The 18,770-nt window shown below is 41.7% G+C and overlaps 1 protein-coding gene across 2 annotated transcripts in view; it reads left to right on the top strand.

The window, feature by feature from the left end:
• The window catches only part of DOCK1 (dedicator of cytokinesis 1), a 560,513-nt gene that overhangs the window by 332,791 nt on the left and 208,952 nt on the right, over positions 1 to 18,770 (top strand). For both annotated transcript variants that reach the window (XM_061403980.1, XM_061403979.1), the window contains exon 28: positions 13,843 to 13,944. In XM_061403980.1, coding sequence (XP_061259964.1) covers positions 13,843 to 13,944 — 102 coding nt within the window. The remainder of the gene's footprint in view (positions 1 to 13,842; positions 13,945 to 18,770) is intronic.

Here is an 18,770-nt window from a genome sequence, read left to right on the forward strand (position 1 = left end):
TCCTAAGAAATAACATCTTATAAATCAGATTATCATTGCTTCTATTTTAAAATGATCTTATATTCCAAAATGTATTTTGTTCTCCTTATGATTCATTAGTTTGTTTGGTTTTTTTTTAGCATTTTGTATGTGACAGTTTTCTCCACATCAACTCATCTAACCAATATAAATACTATTGAGCACAGCATCATTTTATGATTCATAGAGAGGAATTTCATTTCATCCAATAAAGAGTTTCAATTTTAATCTATAACTATGATGACAAGAGTGTCGTTTATGGACAAAAGAGAGTTTAAAAATGTGTAGTAAATTGATCCCCCTTCAAAGGCAAAATGCTATTAAGACTGAATTACTAGGGGAAGGCGCCAAGATGGCGGAGGAGTAGGACGGGGAAAACACTTTCTCCCCCGCAAATTCATCAAAAGAGCATTTAAACGTCGAGTAAATTCCACAAAACAACTTCTGAATGCCGGCAGAGGACATCAGGCACTCAGAAAAGCAACCCAACTCCTCGAAAGGAGGTAGGAAAAAATATTAAAGACAATAAAAGAGACAAAAGAGGGAGGGACGGAGTTCCGTCCCGGGAAGGGAGTCTTAAAAGAGAGAAGTTTCCAAACACCAGGAAACCTTCTCACTGCCGAATCCGTGCCGAGCTTTGGAAGCACAGAGGACAACATAACAGGGAGAAAAAATAAATAAACAATTAAAACTCGCAGATTGCGAGTCCTACAGTAACTCCTCCAGCGGAGAAACAGCGCAGACGCCTGCATCCGCCATTAGCAAGCGGGGGCTGGGCAGGGAGGCGCGGCGCGGGCTGCATCGCTGAGAGTAAGAATCTGGCCTGAATACCCTGAGCGCTATCTGAGCGAAATAATTTGGGCTAGCAAACCAGACTGTGGGATATCTACCACGCAAAAAGCCAGCCCTAACCTAAGACACCGCCAGCCCGTGCACGGAACAAAGGACTAAACAGAGGTAGCCGGCTGCAAACCTTCCCCCTCTGGTGACAGGCAGCCAGAGCCGGAAGGGGGCAATCGCAGCCCCAGAGAGACATTATCTATAAAACTGGCTTCTTTGCTAACTAAAACTTATTGGGGGTCTGGACGGTCAACATCTGCCTGAGAAGGTGCGCCGGTTTTACACCCAGATAACCAAGTGGCGGGGAGGCGATAAGTCGCAGCATTGGCGCTCGCCAAACACCTCATCACCTGAGCTGCTCGGACCTGGGAAGAGCACAAAACGCAGCCCCAACTGAGTCTGCGCCTCTGAGGACTACCTGAGTGCCTGAACCTGAGCGGCTTGGACCTGGGAGGTGCATGCAACCCAGGGCCAGCCTCGGATTGTTCCCGGCGGAACAACCTAGAGCCTGAGCAGTGTGGGCAGGGAGGCTACACGTGCCGTGAGCGGGGGCAGACCCAGTGTGGCTGAGGCACTGCGAGCGCACGCCAGTGTCATTTGTTTGCAGCATCCCTCCCTCCCTCCCTCCCCACAGCGCGACTGAACAAAGAGAAGAAATACAGCTCCACCCACCAGAACACCGACACAAGCTTCCCTAACCAGGAAACCTTGACAAGCCACCTCTACATACCCACACACAGCGAGGAAACGCCACAATAAAGAGAACTCCACAAACTGCCAGAATACAGAAAGGACCCCCAAACTCAGCAATTTAAACAAGATGAAGAGACAGAGGAATACCCAGCAGATAAAGGAACAGGATAAATGCCCACCAAACCAAACAAAAGAGGAAGAGATAGGGAATCTACCTGATAAAGAATTCCAAATAATGATAGTGAAATTGATCCAAAATCTTGAAATTAAAATGGAATCACAGATAAATAGCCTGGAGACAAGGATTGAGAAGATGCAAGAAAGGTTTAACAAGGACCTAGAAGAAATAAAAAAGAGTCAATATTTAATGAATAATGCAATAAATGAAATTAAAAACACTCTGGAGCCAACAAATAGTAGAATAACAGAGGCAGAAGATAGGATTAGTGAATTAGAAGATAGAATGGTAGAAATAAATGAATCAGAGAGGATAAAAGAAAAACGAATTAAAAGAAATGAGGACAATCTCAGAGACCTCCAGGACAATATTAAACGCTACAACATTCGAATCATAGGGGTTCCAGAAGAAGAAGACAAAAAGAAAGACCATGAGAAAATACTTGAGGAGATAATAGTTGAAAACTTCCCTAAAATGGGGAAGGAAATAATCACCCAAGTCCAAGAAACCCAGAGAGTCCCAAACAGGATAAACCCAAGGAGAAACACCCCAAGACACATATTAATCAAATTAACAAAGATCAAACACAAAGAACAAATATTAAAAGCAGCAAGGGAAAAACAACAAATAACACATAAGGGAATTCCCATAAGGATAACAGCTGATCTTTCAATAGAAACTCTTCAAGCCAGGAGGGAATGGCAAGACATACTTAAAATGATGAAAGAAAATAACCTACAGCCCAGATTATTGTACCCAGCAAGGATCTCATTCAAGTATGAAGGAGAAATCAAAAGCTTTTCAGACAAGCAAAAGCTGAGAGAATTCTGCACCACCAAACCAGCTCTCCAACAAATACTAAAGGATATTCTCTAGACAGGAAACACAAAAATGGTGTATAAACTCGAACCCAAAACAATAAAGTAAATGGCAACAGGATCATACTTATTAGTAATTACCTTAAATGTAAATGGGTTGAATGCCCCAACCAAAAGACAAAGACTGGCTGAATGGATACAAAAACAAGACCCCTACATATGTTGTCTACAAGAGACCCACCTCAAAACAGGGGACACACACAGACTGAAAGTGAAGGGCTGGAAAAAGATTTTCCATGCAAATTGGGACCAAAAGAAAGCAGGAGTCACAATACTCGTATCAGATAAATTAGACTTTAAAACAAAGGCTGTGAAAAGAGACAAAGAAGGTCGCTACATAATGATCAAAGGATCAATCCAAGAAGAAGATATAACAATTATAAATATATATCCACCCAACATGGGAGCACCGCAGTATGTAAGACAAATCCTAACAAGTATGAAAGGAGAAATTAACAATAACACAATAATAGTGGGAGACTTTAATACCCCACTCACACTTATGGATAGATCAACTAAACAGAAAATTAACAAGGAAAAAAAAAAAACAAACATGTATCTATAAAGCTCACTAAAGCAAAGCACAGTAAAATGAGGTATGGCAATAAAAGGCGTTAAATTTATCAAATAAAAAAAATAAATAAAGTGCTGAAAAATTAAAGCTGTCAATTCTGTAATAGATATTCATTGAAAGTATCTTTTGAAATGGGGGTGAAAACACCTTCAGAGAAATGAAAGCTAAGGAAGCATGCACGAGCTATAAAAAATGATAAAGTCCTTTATGAATGATGATAATATCAAAACAAAACTGGGAAATACAGGAAGGAGTAAAGAGCACTACGAACAGTCAATACATGGATAAACATTAGAAACTATTCTCTTTTCTTAATTTCTTCATGGTAAACTATCAACATTATATTGTGAAATTTTTCAGAAAAAAAAAAAGAATATGGTATGACATAGTTCTGTCTTAGATATTATGCAAGGGGGATGAATACTGAAAATAACTAAAGTACCTCATGGTACATATTAAAAAAAAAAAAAAAGACTGAATTACTCTTGGTTTTACTACGGTGTGTTCACAGTTACTGTATATCGTGGGAGAAGATCTGAAAGCGCTCCAACGTTCTGGTATTATCTGATTTACTGTTTCTGAAAATAAATATAAAATTTTCTGTAGTAATCTGACTTATGTTAGCAACAAATGAATTATATCAAGAAATTTTATACAATATATGTGTATTCCTCTATATACCACAAAGTATAATGGCGTATATATAAAATTTGATTGTAATTTATTTTTACTCTTCATAACAAATGTGAATACGTGTTGAATTTATTATGTGGAATAAGCAGCAAATAATTGTTATGGGTAATACAAGATCCAGAGAGTTCCTTTTGGTATATTTTTCCTATAAACACCTTCCTACAATTACTGCCACCATAAAGTTGAAATTGATTTTGTTTTTAAAATTAAAGTTTTTTTCTTTATCGTGTCTGCAATGATATGAGCTGTAGCTTTCAATTTAAATTTAAAATGCAGGTTTAATTTGTTGCTAGTAGTTGAAAGGAGCTAATAGATGACATTAGTTTCATTTCTCAACCATACTATTTTTAATTTGGTATAGCGTCTTTTTACAAACATTCCTCACTCTATGGTCCTTTATAAAACAAGAGATCACAATAGTTTGGAAACTAAATGAGTAAAAATTAACTGTACTTCGGGTAGATGATTCATGGGACTGACTTTTTCTTGAAATGAGAACAGAAACAAAAGACTGCCCTCAGTTTCACCATGGATTGTATTTTGGGGAAAGATGTAGTTAAGTTCAAATGGTATGAGTGAATATTTATTTTTCCAATAACCTCAGTGTTAACAATAGTACTTGATTCAGCCTTTTTATTATGTATTATGCTTAAGCACATATTTAATTAACAAGATGTTGAATACTCTGCGAAGCACAGCAGTGACTTGTGTCTTCTGCTGTATCTCGCAAGGGCACTGTCTTCTCTTCGTCCTACACCATTGCTCTACTGCATTATCATTTCTTCCTTATGACCCCCAACCCCATCCTAAAAGGGTTAAGTGATTTCCCATGATGTCAAAATACATGAATGAAGAAACAAAGCAAAGGTGAGAAAAACTTCCTTGTATCTATTTCACAAATCTAAAGAGAAAGAATACTTTCACAAGGATCATAGAATTTGGAAGGAGTTTTCCAGACGGGTTATTATCATTTTCAATCTGAGCGTTTACAAGGGCTTGACTTGCCCTGAGAACTAGGTGTCTCCTTCACTGTCCTCGCCATGATCATCTGAGCGTTTACAAGGGCTTGACTTGTCCCGAGAACTAGGTGTCTCCTTCACTGTCCTCTCCATGGTCAATTCCTAGTCCATGCTTGCATTTCTACTTGTGCGTTTCTTTTTTTCTTTTTTTTTTATAATTTTTATTTATTTTGCTCTGCCAGGTCTTAAAATCGGCATGCAGGACCTTTAGTTACAACATGTGGGATCTAGTTCCCTGACTCGGGAATGGACCCAGGCTCCCAGTATTGGGAGCTTGGAGTCTTAACCACTGGACCTCTTCTTTTGTTCTCGAATGTTTGAGAATTATTGTTCTGTCTGTAATATTCCACAGTCTCACACATGTGAGTCTTGATTGTGTTTGACCCTCAGTGGGCCCTGTCATTTTGGATATGCTTGTCATTTTAGAATAATTATCTTACATTGTTTAGTTAATTAATTTATATTTAAGAATTTTGACAGCTTTGTTGTGATCTAATTTTTATGCCATAAAATTCATCTATTTAATGTAAGAATATAAGGTTTTAACTATAGGCACATGATCCACTTTAGAATATTGTTGTCACTCACAAAGGAAACCCATACCCAAAGGCAGTTGCTCTTCATTCTCTCCTTAAACTTCCAGCTCTTGGCAATCCCAAGTCTAACTTCATGTTTTTATGGGTTTGCCTGTCCTGGACACTTTCTAGAATGAAATCAGGCAAAATACAGTCATCTGTAACTAACTTGTCAATTTCTGCAAAGCAGCCAGCTGGAATTTTGATAGGAATTGGGTTGAATCTGTACCTCAATTTGGGGAGTATAGCCCTTTTAACAATATTAAGTCTTCTATTTCATGAACATGGGGTATTTTTCTATTTATTTAGGTCCTCTTTAATTTCCTTTAACAGTACCTTCTAGTTTTGGAGGTCCAAGTATTATATAATTTTGTTAAATTTATTCTTGTTTGTTTTGATGCTTTAGTGGAAGGAATTTTTCCCTTGAATTTTATTTTCAGATTATTCATTGCCAGTGTTAGAAAAACAATTGAGTTTTGTCATTTGATCCTGTATCCTATAATCTGTGAATTCATTTATTAGTTCTAATAATCCTTTAATGAGTCTTCTATCATTTTGTAAAAATACTTTTGTCTCCCCATTTTCTGTGTTCTTTCTGGAATTTCTATTGATTAAATATTGACTCCTGAATGGAGTCTCTGATGTTTTTATTCTCCATGTGTCTTCTTGTTCTGCTTTTGGAGGATTTCATTAATTGTATGTTCCCAAACTCCTATTAAGATGTTTATTTCTGCTAATACAGCTGAAACATTCCATAATCATTTCATTGTATCTGTTCCTTTTTTTTTCTTTTTATAACATATGTTCTTGTTTTATGGATATCATCTCTTACCTAGCTGAAGATAATAATGATTGAATTTTCTTATGTTTTCTCAATTTTCTTTCATTCCTCTGGCTTCTGTTCTTGCTTGTTCTGGCCTCCTTTCTTAATATCTGGTCGGTTTTTCTCCTGAGGACTGAAGTCACTTTCGGACCCTCTGTTCCCCCTGGATGCACAGACCTTGAAGGCTCTGGGCCTCACTGCATGAGGAGCCCATGCGGATGGGGTCCTCATGCTGTCAGAACCTTAATGGGAAGTTATTGGGTATTCTCTTGGGCTGGTCAGTTTCTCCAGAGAGGATTCTTCCAATTGCCTGTTCCAGTTTGTTACGGGGCTTAAGTGCAGGCTGCTTATCCTTGGTGTTTTGCTGGGAGCCAAGCTGAGCAGAGCAGTGTGGGGACTTAGAATAATCGGCTTCCTATTACGGGACAGTCTCAGCAAGTGGTCCTGCCCCGCTATCTCTTCTGTTTCGTCAGGAGGGTAAACATGTGGTTCCCTCCTGGGAACGAGTCAATCCCCTTAGAGGACCTGCTGGGGTGGGCATATTGGCCAGGTTTTAAAGACATCAGGGCTTTGGATTTCCAGTTGACACATAGCCTCGCTCTCTGAGTAACTGGCAGCTCTAGTTTCCTAGACTTTCCAGGACTCTCTGCCCAGAATCAACAGGATTCCTGATAGATATCCATTCCCTTCCTGCTTCCAGCACAGCTAGTAATCGTTTCTGCATCTGCTTGTCAGCTTCCAGAATTCTCTCTCCCGTGGTTCTGTCTCTCTTCTTCTCCTGGTCTTTGTGCATTTGTGAACTTTAGAAACATTATTGTCAGTTTAGTGTGAGGAAACAGACGAGTCTGTGTTTACAGCTGTTTTTAATTTGTTATGTGGATGCCCCCATGTGTATTTTTCACAAACATCATCCCTACAGAGGCTTTGGAGGACGCTTTGGGCCAGTGAATGCCATGTTGAGATATTCTTTGTGTTATCTGTCTGGACTCCCTATGTTTCTCTCTTAAGTTTCCTTATAACAAATAGAACCTTTAAACATTTCACCATTGGCTTTCCCTCTTGAAAACAGAAAGCCTTGCACTCTCTAGGGCTTCTTATCTGTCCAAGAACTTATCTGTATGGGGATTTATTTCATATCACCCCTGCCTTTGAAAGGAAATCAACCTGTATATTCACTGAAAGGACTGATGCTGAAGCTGAAGCTCCAATACTTTGGCCCCCTGATGCGAAGAGCCATCTCTTTGGAAAAGACCTGGGAAAGATTGAAGGCAGAAGAAGTGGGTGGCAGAAGATGAGATGGTTCGATAGCATCACCGACTCAATGGACATGAATTTGAGCCAACTCCGGGGGAGAGTGGACTGAGGAGCCTGGCGTACTGCAGTCCACGGGGTCACAGAGAGTCAGATATGACTTAGCGAACAGCAACAATAATTGCCTTTGAAACAGAGCACTCGACTCTCAACCACATTCCCTTTTCCAGATCCTAGTCCTCATAATGTTGCCGTACAGTATTGATTCTTGGGCTGAAATGCTCCCCAGTATGGAAGTCACCTAGAATCCACCAAGTGATACCTCTTCCCACCTTTGCTGCAATTCTTGCCCAGTGTCCTTCAGCAGTATCATTGGAGGATTACTTTGTCTTCAACTTTTGATGGTGATTATGAAGTAGGTTTGTTTTCATTGATGTATTTGAAATGAAATATATAAATGAGAATTCCTCTTCAAAGCACTTGCTTTCATGAAAACACATTTAAAATTTTTGACACGTCATCACTGGCCACCAAGAAGTGTAATCCCCAATACAAATAGTAGATTCTCCTTTTATTCAAGCCTGCTGCCTGCCCTCCAGACCCCATGTCCCTGGAGCTCTGTCTGCAGCTCCTACAGCTTCTGCGATTTGGAGCTCCCCCAAATCCCTTGGCGTTTAGAGTACTTGGAAGAGACTTACAATTTCTGCCTGTGCTACGGGCCCCATGCACGTGTGAGATCCAGGGGTGTGTGAAGCGTTCTAGACCGTGGATGGGATTACCAAGAGCAATGTCAAGCTTTATTCTCTGAGCCTCGTGACTCAGTCCTGATGTCTTTACATAAAAGAGGTACCCCTTCACAGCTCAAGACTGTGAATACAAATCCTTGGGATTTTCCCTTCCAATTCATGTACACGGTCTCGGACTCTAGACTAGGCAAAGATGGCAAAGATAGCATTGACAAGAACTCGCCCTAAGTGATTGTTCTTCAAAATCTGTGTTAGAAGCCTTTTGTCTCTGTACCCCGTTGCAACTTTGCACTCACTTGCCTGCCACACAGCGTCCCCTGCCCCACCAGCAGTGCTGCTTCTGCCTGTCCTCCAGTCTGTCTGTCCACCTGCTTAGAGCCCTGGTGTTCCAGATTTAAAATGGGCTGGACGAGGGCCAGAAAGAAAATTCCAGGGGGCGCACAGACGCAAGTTCAGCCCAAGGCTTGAGGAGCAGTGACCTAGTCCATGTGGGCAGAGGGAGCCCCATGAAAGAACTTTTTGAGAATAAGGGAACCCCTAAGGACACTGAGGGTCAGGGGGAGAAGATGGAGATCTCAGCTGTCTTATCTAATGACTACCTTTTTTTAGAATTTATTTTTTAATTGGAGGATAATTGCTTTCCCATGGTGTGTTGGTTTCTGCCATACAAAATGTGAATCAGCCATAAGTATACCTATGTCCCCTCCCTCTTGAGCCTCCCTCCCACCCTCCCCAGAATTTCTGCCCCATCCCACCACTGGCGGTCGCACAGAGCGCTGGGTTGAGCTCCCTTTGCTACACAGCAAATTCCCGCCCGCCATCTATTTTACATTTGGTGGGGTATGTATGTCAATGCAACTCTCAGTTCCTGTCCCACCTTTTAAAATGCTAGTATATTTTCCAGTTTTAAAGTAATCTGGACTCATCCTCCCGCCCTCATCACTATGTGGTGTCTTTTCTTTGAATTGTTTCTCCTTTTGATTTTTTCCTGTGCTATATTTTTTTGTTTTGCTGAAAACTACCATGATTATGTCTGATTTTCATCTTTGAGCATTTTCTTATGCTACTTAAAACAGTTCATATTTTCATGATTATTGTTTGATGGTTACATAATATTTCATCAAAAAACTATGATATGTTTATGTGAATTAGCAAATAAAAAATGAACTTCAGGTAAACAACAAATCATTTCTGTAGTATATGAATGTCACATGCAAAATTTCCAATGCAATCTTTCGGACATATTTTTCTGAGATTCAAATTGAGCTGGGCGTCCTATATTTTACCTTGCAATCTTACAAAATATCATATTACTTATACAGTTCCTAGCTGTTGAACACTGAGATGTTTTCAGAGATGCAATGGACATCTTTGGGCATAAAATTTCTGATTCTGAATTACTTCTTTAGGTGGCTTGTGGGAAGTAGAATTACCCTGAGGAGATGAGTATTTTTTTCCAAGACTTTTTAAACCTATTGCCAAATCGCTTTTTAAAAAGGTTATAGCAATTTATGCTCCCACCAGTGGCGTCTAAGAGTGCTCATCCCCTGTGCCCTTGCTAACATTATCATCACTTAAATACTCCTCTGCTATTTTGGCAGGCAAATAATGATATACCATTTTCATCTCTGATTGCTAATGAAGTTCACATTTTTTTGTTTATGAGGCTTCCATGTCTTGGTTTTTAAAAGTTCTGCCTCTGCCTCCTGACTTCTCTGTCCCTATTTTGCATGGCTTTGAAGTCATAAGGAATATGTCTTACTTTTATTTATTTGCTCATTTTTACTCAGCCACTGGGACTAGAACTCGACCCCCAGGCTCAGTTTCTAGGAGGAATTCTGTACAGTCACCCCCAGCCTACCTGCCCACCCACCCATTGTCTAAACTAAAAGCGTCCTATGACTTCTAAATGCATTTCCAATAATCATTGGCCAGGCATCGAATAGTAATTTTCTTCTGAGCCTGCAGAATAAGTTTTGTGTCACAGCTCACCCCCACTTCTGTTTCTGGTGTGTGATTGGTTTCAAATACAGCTTCCATAAATACCTGCTTTCCATCTACCCTTAGAAACCCACACTCTGCTCCAGAGGGTTCCACTGAGTTCACGTAGGCAGTCATGCTCCATGGTGTCCGCCGTGTTTCTTCTCTGAAGATGCTGGCCCCCTCGCATGGGACTCCGTTCTGAGGGAAAGAGGGGGCCTTTCTGTGAAATTTGACAGGTATATTACCTCTTTCTCGGCGGGGTCCAGAATTTCTGCTTAGAAAAGCACTGAAATAGAAAGATTTGCTTCCTCTAAGCAAGACTGAACTATACAAACTGCTTTCCGTAACGTTTCCTTAGATTAAGTAGGGAGCACGTTGTACCTGTGGCCTTTTGACCTCTAACTCAGGGCAATGACCTGCCCTTGTCCTCCAATTAGTCCCCATCACAGTTAGACAAGAGGCCATTTGGCTGCCCTCTCTGTGATATTCTCATGCAAATGCAGAGCTTCCCGACCAGCCATTGAAGCCTTCCCAGGATTTGCTTTATGGAAATTGCTATGTTCTCTTCAGGTTTTCATTTTCTGCATCATGTCAGCTCCCCCAGCCTTTGCCTTGCATGGAATTTTCAGCATTGCGTGGCAGTCTGCTCCCTCAATTGAGCATGTCCACGTCACCTGTTTGAGTGTCTGGCCAGATTCTGGATGTTCTATGTATTTCTGTTGTTTTTAAATGGATATTACTCCCTGCTCATGTGTTTTGCATTTTCAAGACTGCTCTGGGGTCTTCTTTCTACTTTGAACTTCATATTTAAAGTGCAGTACGTGAAGTCTGTTGCTCTGAATTGTACACAGCTGGCTTTGTGATTTCAGTGACTGTAATATGGGAGTCCCGATTCTTTAACCCCTTTGACCTGCAGAAAATTAATATGAACCCCTGGCAGGTGAAACTTCTCGTTCTAGAAAAGCTCCTTGTCTGGGAGGGAGGCGTCCAGGTCGTAGCCAGCTGGGTCAGGGGAGAACTGGAGACACTGTCTATGGCCACCTTTTCTGCTTCCTCATGCTCTTCCCAGCTTTCTCTAATGACCGCAGAAGTTTGAGAAAGTGAATCTCTGTTTCAGGTTGGCCGTTAGCAGTGACCTCAAATTTCTCAGAAAAATAATTAAAATGCATATCTGGATGGAAAATTAGCCCAGCTCCTCAGCACCTACCTCATAGGGGGTATTCTGGATTCACAGCCGGGTTTCCTTATTTTCATCGAGAGGGGAACACTTTTGTTTATAATCTGGGAACAAGAAGAAAATCTGTGGTGTGATTGAATGAGGCCATGTTTCTAGTGGCCCTGGCATAGCACTTGACACATGGTAATCAATCAACATGTAATATGATGAAGAGTGTTATCCAAAAGATGGCTTTCATCAGAAGTAAAGAAGATACAAAGGCGGCTTCTCTTGTGCTCAAGAAGATGCTAAACACCTACATATTACAAAAGTTCATCTTCATAAATGGATATCTTGCCATTTTACAGATCATTCCTCCAGTGGAAAACACGCATTATTTAAGCTCTTTCCCTGAACACCAACTTGGAATCTAAATTTCAGCAATTATCATCATTCACAAATAATTTACACTTCTGGGCAAATGGAACATACCATATTATCATTATTTTATTTGGCTAACTTACGTAAAGCATTTCCTGAGGACTCATGTGGAAGCATATATGTATATTACAGATATAAAATGGCTCAGAAAAAAATAGTGGACTTTGATATTTCAATTCAGAGCGTGCATTCCAAATTCATACAAGAGATATTCAGGCATTCAATCATATTGTTTGTAAAAGCAGAGTTAGTAAAAGAATACAATCTGAACTCATTTAGCGAGGCAAAATTAGGGGCATGTCTCAGAGTATGTCTCATCCTGTAATTTTACCAGACTTGTACTGCTTTGATGGGAGAAAATATATGTCCTATGTTTCTTGCAATGTCATTACTTTAGGGGGAAATGTTTAAAGCAAGGAAGGTTGTTAGGACGCTGCCAGCCATGAGCCTCAGAAATGATACAGTCCAATTAATGGCAACAGGAGAGTTTACCCGCCTGCCTACTCACTAGACCAAATTTGCCTTGGTGTGTCTGCACACACCCACAGGTGCACAGATCTGCACGTGCACACACGTGTGCACTTCCGTTGCTCAGTGCTCTGGTCCCATCCTGTCCCGTGTCTTGATTTCCTTTGGTGGTTTCTTTTTTCCCCCTTCTTTCCTTTTCCTGCCAGCTCTGTCTGTTTTGAGAAATCCTGTCTCTCCCACTTTACATTCTGATGAGGCCGCATTCCTCCCCACATGCTTCTCCTGGAGGAGAATTGGACCATAACTCATTGTGGAGTCACTGGTGATTGCCTCCAAATTGGCCAAGGGGGATACAGGCAGATTTGAGAAATAAAAGGCCTTTCTTTGCCACAGCCCAGGAGGAGGTGCTGCACACACACTTGGCCTGATAATAAGGGCAGCGACTTTCCAGAGAACACAAAATACAAGTGGCAGTGATTTCAATCCTGTCTCCCATTTGCACATATTTAATGCAAAAAACCTTTCAAGCTTGTTTTTTCCTGACTGGACAGTCATGTATCAGCAAGCATTTAATGGAGTCAGAGAGACAGAAACGTAGCAAAAGAGAAGATGCTGAGGCTGAAGTGACTGGTCACCTAGCTGGCCAGCCTCGCTCGTGGTGTCTCCTTGATGGGCTGTGATCCCAGACTCTTAGTTCAATTCACATCAATTCTCCTCCCCTCTGCCGACCAGAGTTTTTATTTTTTTTGTCGTGGTAGAAGTCACACACTGTTTTAACTATATTTAACTGTACAGTTCAGTGGCACTAAGCAGCTCTCACCCTCCTGCTCTACCTCTCGAATTTTTCACCTTCCTAAACTGAAACTGTCCCCACTAAACACTAACGCCCCCTCCCCACTCTGCACCCTCAAAACCCCCAGCCCCTGGTACATCTACCAATGTGCTTTCTGACTATGAATCAGACTATTCTAGATACCGCATATAAGTGGAATCAACAGTATTTTTCTGCACCTAATGTATATTTGAATGCATTTTTAAGGACTAGGATTGACACGCATACACTGCTGTGTATATTCTTTTCCAACTCCCTGATAGCTGAGTTGGAAAAGAATCCGCCTGCATCAGGAGACTCCCGTTTGATTCCTGGGTTGGGAAGATCCTCAGGAGATGGGATAGGCTACCCACTCCGCTATTCTTGGGCTTCCCTGGTGGCTCAGCTGGTAAGGTATCCACCTGCAATGTGGAAGCCTTGGGTTTGATCCCTGGGTTGGGAAAGGCTACCCACTCCAGTATTCTGGCCTGGAGAATTCCCTGGACTGTATGGCCCATGGGGTCGCAAAGAGTCAGACACCACTGAGTGACTTTCACTTTCACATGTATAAAATAGATGGCTAATGAGAACCTACTGTTACAGCAGAGGAGAAACAGAAGAAGGGGCTGTCGGTTTACATCGACTTTGAGTGTTGTTCTCTCATCATCTAACTATATCTTTTGACTTGTTTGCAGGGAAATTTCGTGGCCTGTATGACAGCTATCCTACGACAAATGGAAGACTATCATTATGCTCATTTGATCAAGACTTTTGGGAAGATGAGGACCGATGTGGTGGTGAGTGGGACTCTGACTGTTCACATAACCTTGTTTTGAGCTCAGCCTTTTAGACAAAATGCTGATATCAATATTTCCATTTTCAGTTTGATTTTAGACTTGCCTCCACTTGACTTCAGAAGCCCAGAGATGGTCTAGGTAAAAGTGTGTTTGTAAGAAGATAAGGGTCCTATTTAAAATGGATAACTAACAAGGACCTACTGTATAATGCATGGCTCAATATTAACAGTGTGGCAGCCTGAATGGGAGGGGAGTTTGGAGAATGGATAACACATGTATATATGTGGCTGGATCCCTTCTGAAACTATCGCAACATTGTTAATCAGCTACAACCCAACACAACACAAAAGGTTTAAAATTAAAAAGAGAGAGAGAGAAGATAAGCTTTCTGCGATAGGCTCACTCCTTGTACTGACCTGGAAAGTGACCCAGGGTATCAGCCCAGAAAAATCCGTTTTCTGTTCTTTCCTCTCCCAGGCTTTAGGGTCATGGTAAATTTGGAGACGTTACCACAGAGAGCTACCATTAGCTCCTGTTTATTTATCGATTGACACTCGATAGAAGCCAAGGAGAATTTTCAGCCTTAAATTGTGCTCTGTTATTAATTAGCTTTCATCATGGAGGCTCATTAGCATTTCTGGAAATAATTCTCTAGTCATCTTCAGTGAGACTGTGATACAACTTAATCAGGAGAAGTACAATAGAGAGGAACGTATCCTTGGAGGCACCGTCCCTGACAAGCTGGCATCACAGGGCCATATGGCAGATGTCCTCTGCGAAGCCACCGCCAGCATCTCTGCAGAGTTGCCAAGTAGATGTCCACCCTCCACTCCTGTGTCTCGGAGAACCGATTCCAGTTCTGAGGCCCCTAGATTCCTACAAACCACAGGAAGCTCTGCTAGTGTTTCCAAAACAACGTTGATTGCACTTGACATCAGCCTTATTAAGGGATGGTCAGAAGACAAGGCATTTAAGCATTTTTTCAAAGGATGAATTCTAATAAAAAAAAGCTACATCACTAATCACTGCCATTATATATGCTTATGTGTATGCATATGTATATTTAAGTTTGTATTTATCCAATACTTTGGCCACCTCATGCGAAGAGTTGACTCATTGGAAAAGACCCTGATGCTGGGAAAGATTGAGGGCAGGAGGAAAAGGGGACAACAGAGGATGAGATGGCTGGATGGCATCACTGACTCGATGGGCATGAGTTTGGGTAGACCCTGGGGGTTGGTGATGGACAGGGAGGCCTGGCATGCTGCGATTCTTGGGGTCGCAAAAAGTTGGACACGACTGAGCAACTGAACTGAACTGAATTGATGTAATATTTAATAACATAATAGATAATAATAAATAATTGGATTTAAATTTCTAAAGATACACAAATGGATTTATACCTTAAAATCATACCAATTTTCCTTCAATCAAAGTCAAGGGGAACTTGCCTGTGGTCCAGTGGTTAAGACTTCACCTTGCAATGCAAGGGGTGTGGGTTTGATCTTTAGTCGGGAAGCTAAGGTCCCACATGCCTCATGGCCAAAAAAACCAAAACACAAAATAGAAGCAATATTGTTACAAATTCAAAAAAGACTTTAAAAATGATCCACATCAGAAAAAAAAATCTTACAAAGGAATCAAGGAGCAAGAATGTGTATGTGATGATGTGTCTATATGTTTAGTTTTTGTGTAATATTAACGAGCAGTTTAATGTAGGACTCTTCTCAGGCTTTATATGTTTAGTTTTTGTGTAATATTAAGGAGCAGTGTCATGTAGGACTCTTCTCATGCATGTAACATATCACATGTGATGTTATCCTGGGATTCTTCAGCAGGCATATCATAGTGAAGTTCCATTTGCCTTGTGAAACATTTCATGCCTCCTGTTTGATCATTGGAAGGATCAGTTCAGTTCAGTTCAGTCGCACAGTCATGTCCGACTGTTGCAACCCTGTGGACTGCAGCCTGCCAGGCCTCCCTGTCCATCACCAACTCCCAGAGTTTACTCAAACTCATGTCCATCGAGTTGGTGATGCCATCCAACCATCTCATCCTCTGTTGTCCCCTTCTCCTCCCACCTTCAATCTTTCCCAGCATTAGGGTCTTTTGAAACGAGTCAGCTCTTTGCATCAGGTGGCCAAAGTATTGGAGTTTCAGCTTTAACATCAGTCCTTCCAATGAACACCCAGGACCAATCTCCTTTAGAATGGACTGGTTGGATCTCCTTGCAGTCCAAGGCACTCTCAAGAGTCTTCTCCAACACTGCAGTTCAAAAGCATCAATTCTTCGGCGCTCAGCTTTCTTTATAGTCCAACTCTCACATCCATACATGACTACTGGAAAAACCATAGCCTTGACTAGACAGACCTTTGTTGGCAAAGTAATGTCTCTGCTTTTTAATATGCTGTCTAGTTTGTTCATAACTTTCCTTCCATTTAATTTCTTGACTGCAATCACCATCTGCAGTGATTTTGGAGCCCCCCAAAATAAAGTCAGCTACTGTTTCCACTGTTTCCCCATCTATTTGCCATGAAGTGATGGGACCAGATGCCATGATCTTAGTTTTCTGAATGTTCAGCTTTAAGCCAGTTGTAGCTAAATCTATATGAGCAATTTCCTAGATAATGGTTCAGGCTAAAGGATAAACTTCAGAATGAGAAGTGTTACCCATGCTGAAAACTCAGGGCTCCAATAAATCATTTGTCCTTTACAGATTAGTCACGTGATCAAAATCTTATGATTCATGCAAACTGTTAAAAATATTTAATCCAGATTATTCAAGTGTGCTGTGGATAGGGAACCTTCAGGATGTCATGAAAAAGTGATTTTACAAAATGGTGTTTAAAAATGACTGTAACATCCTGAATTCCAAGCATGTACCCTCTCTCCTTGCAGGAAGCAGATCATCAGATACTTGTTATGTGTTGTGGCCCTGATTTCCCAAGGGAGTTTATTTCTGTAGACACAGTGGTTCAGAGCATCAATTATTTGCGAACGATTTGATTTCCATTATGAAATGGCATTTGTGGTTTTGGATATCATGAATTCATACTGCAAGGATTGTAAACCTTTTTTATTGTTGTTAATCTGTCAGAACCTTCGTAAAATGGGTTCCTATCTGTTAACTATCCGTAGAGAGGATTTGACTATTTTTCTAGTTGGACAACTGCTCACAAAAACGAAAGAGCATTTTGTGTTAAATAATTGGAAGTTAATCGGTACTGCGATGTGCAAAGAGCCTCAACTCTTTTCTCAAGACTACTTCCTTGTTAAAAGTGCTACCTTAGGTTTTCAAATTTAGCCCTTTTTTTTTGGATGAATGAGTCATTCTCAAACAAAATTGCAGTTATGATCAACACCAAAGTCACGAGCCTCAGAACTGTTACTTTTACGGCCTCTCAGATGGCCCCTTGGACCCCCAGACCATGAGAGGATGGAACACAGCATGAAATGGAAAGTCTAAGCCAGGAAAGAAAGAGGATAGACATTTCAGCTCAAAATTGTCATAATAGAGATTGTCCCTTTAGGATGGGCAACCGTGAACAGTCTTTAAGTTCTTCTTCTGCGTTGGAGATGCGGGTCTGAAGATGCGGCTGCTGGCTGTCCTGGGTCCAAGTCACAGAGTCAGGACCACAAGTGAAGAGCTTGCTCAGCGTCCGTTGTAAGATCGAGGTGATGAGGAGTACTCTGGACCTTCCAGGGCAGACTGTTCTCATGACACGTGTCCCAGATTCTTGCCAAGTGCCCCTAAGGGAATGTCTGTGGAGTGACTGAATAAATAAGGACTCATGCACGAACGTTGCAAGTAGAAGTGATGCTTGTCAGTTACAGGTTGGGTGAATCCAGAAGACAGGACAGGGAAGATTCAGAGAACCCGGCTACAGGGCCCTTCTCATCTCCGAGGAGGACCCAGGGGAAGCCACAGTCTGCCACGCGCTCCTTCTCCTTCCTGTGGCCTCTCCCAGTCCTGTCCGCTTGCGGGGTGACCTAGGGAAGCCTGGCCAGGCAGCCCCCTGAGATCTCAGGACCCTCTTCCTGAAATGCCTCCTGTCTCCATCTGTCCAACCTCTTCTGAGAACCCCTCCTGATGCCTGCCTTGGTCTCACCTGGCAGATATCGCCTGTTACCCCTTCTTTGTTTCTTGTCTGGCCCCATCAACCACCAGCCTGTCTTGGTGTGGTCCAGGGTGACTTCTCAACTGATGGAAAGCGGTGATGATGCTCACAGGGATTATGAAAACAAGAATGTTTGCTGTGTGAGTGTCATTGCCTAGGAAGCCTTCTGCTCTTGGCCAGGCTTGGCCTTAAAGGCCCTGAGTTCCATGTGAAAATAGCCACCAAAGGGTGATTTGCAAGCCTGTGTAGAGACTGTCATGAGTGGGCAGAAGAGCCTGGCGCTGGGCATCTGTTTCTTTATCCCTGTGACCATTCCTCAGAGATGAAATGCTGAGTCCAAGGGTGTGGAATCCTTTTACAGTGAGTTCACTCACAAGCTACTTAGTGAAGAGCAACTGTGTGAAGAAGGTGGAGGCAATGAGAGCAGCAGAGCAGACACATCTTGCTCTGAGGCCCCCAGTGTAGTAGAGAGTATCCCAGTTTACCCGGGAGTCCGTCAGACAACCCAGGTTATCCATGCTCCAAAAGAATGGGCGTTGCAAATCAGCCACACTGGACTGAGTCAGGTGGACGGAAGTCTTTTTAAAAAACAAAATTAAGAAATATTCTTGTCTTTATGTTTGGCTGTGTCGAGGCTTCTTTGTGGCACATGAGCTCAGTGGTTGCAAGCTTATAATTAATGGCGATGCATGGACTTATTTGCCCCTT

The sequence above is a fragment of the Bos javanicus genome, chromosome 26 (assembly GCF_032452875.1).
Source record: "Bos javanicus breed banteng chromosome 26, ARS-OSU_banteng_1.0, whole genome shotgun sequence".
NCBI lineage: Eukaryota > Metazoa > Chordata > Mammalia > Artiodactyla > Bovidae > Bos > Bos javanicus.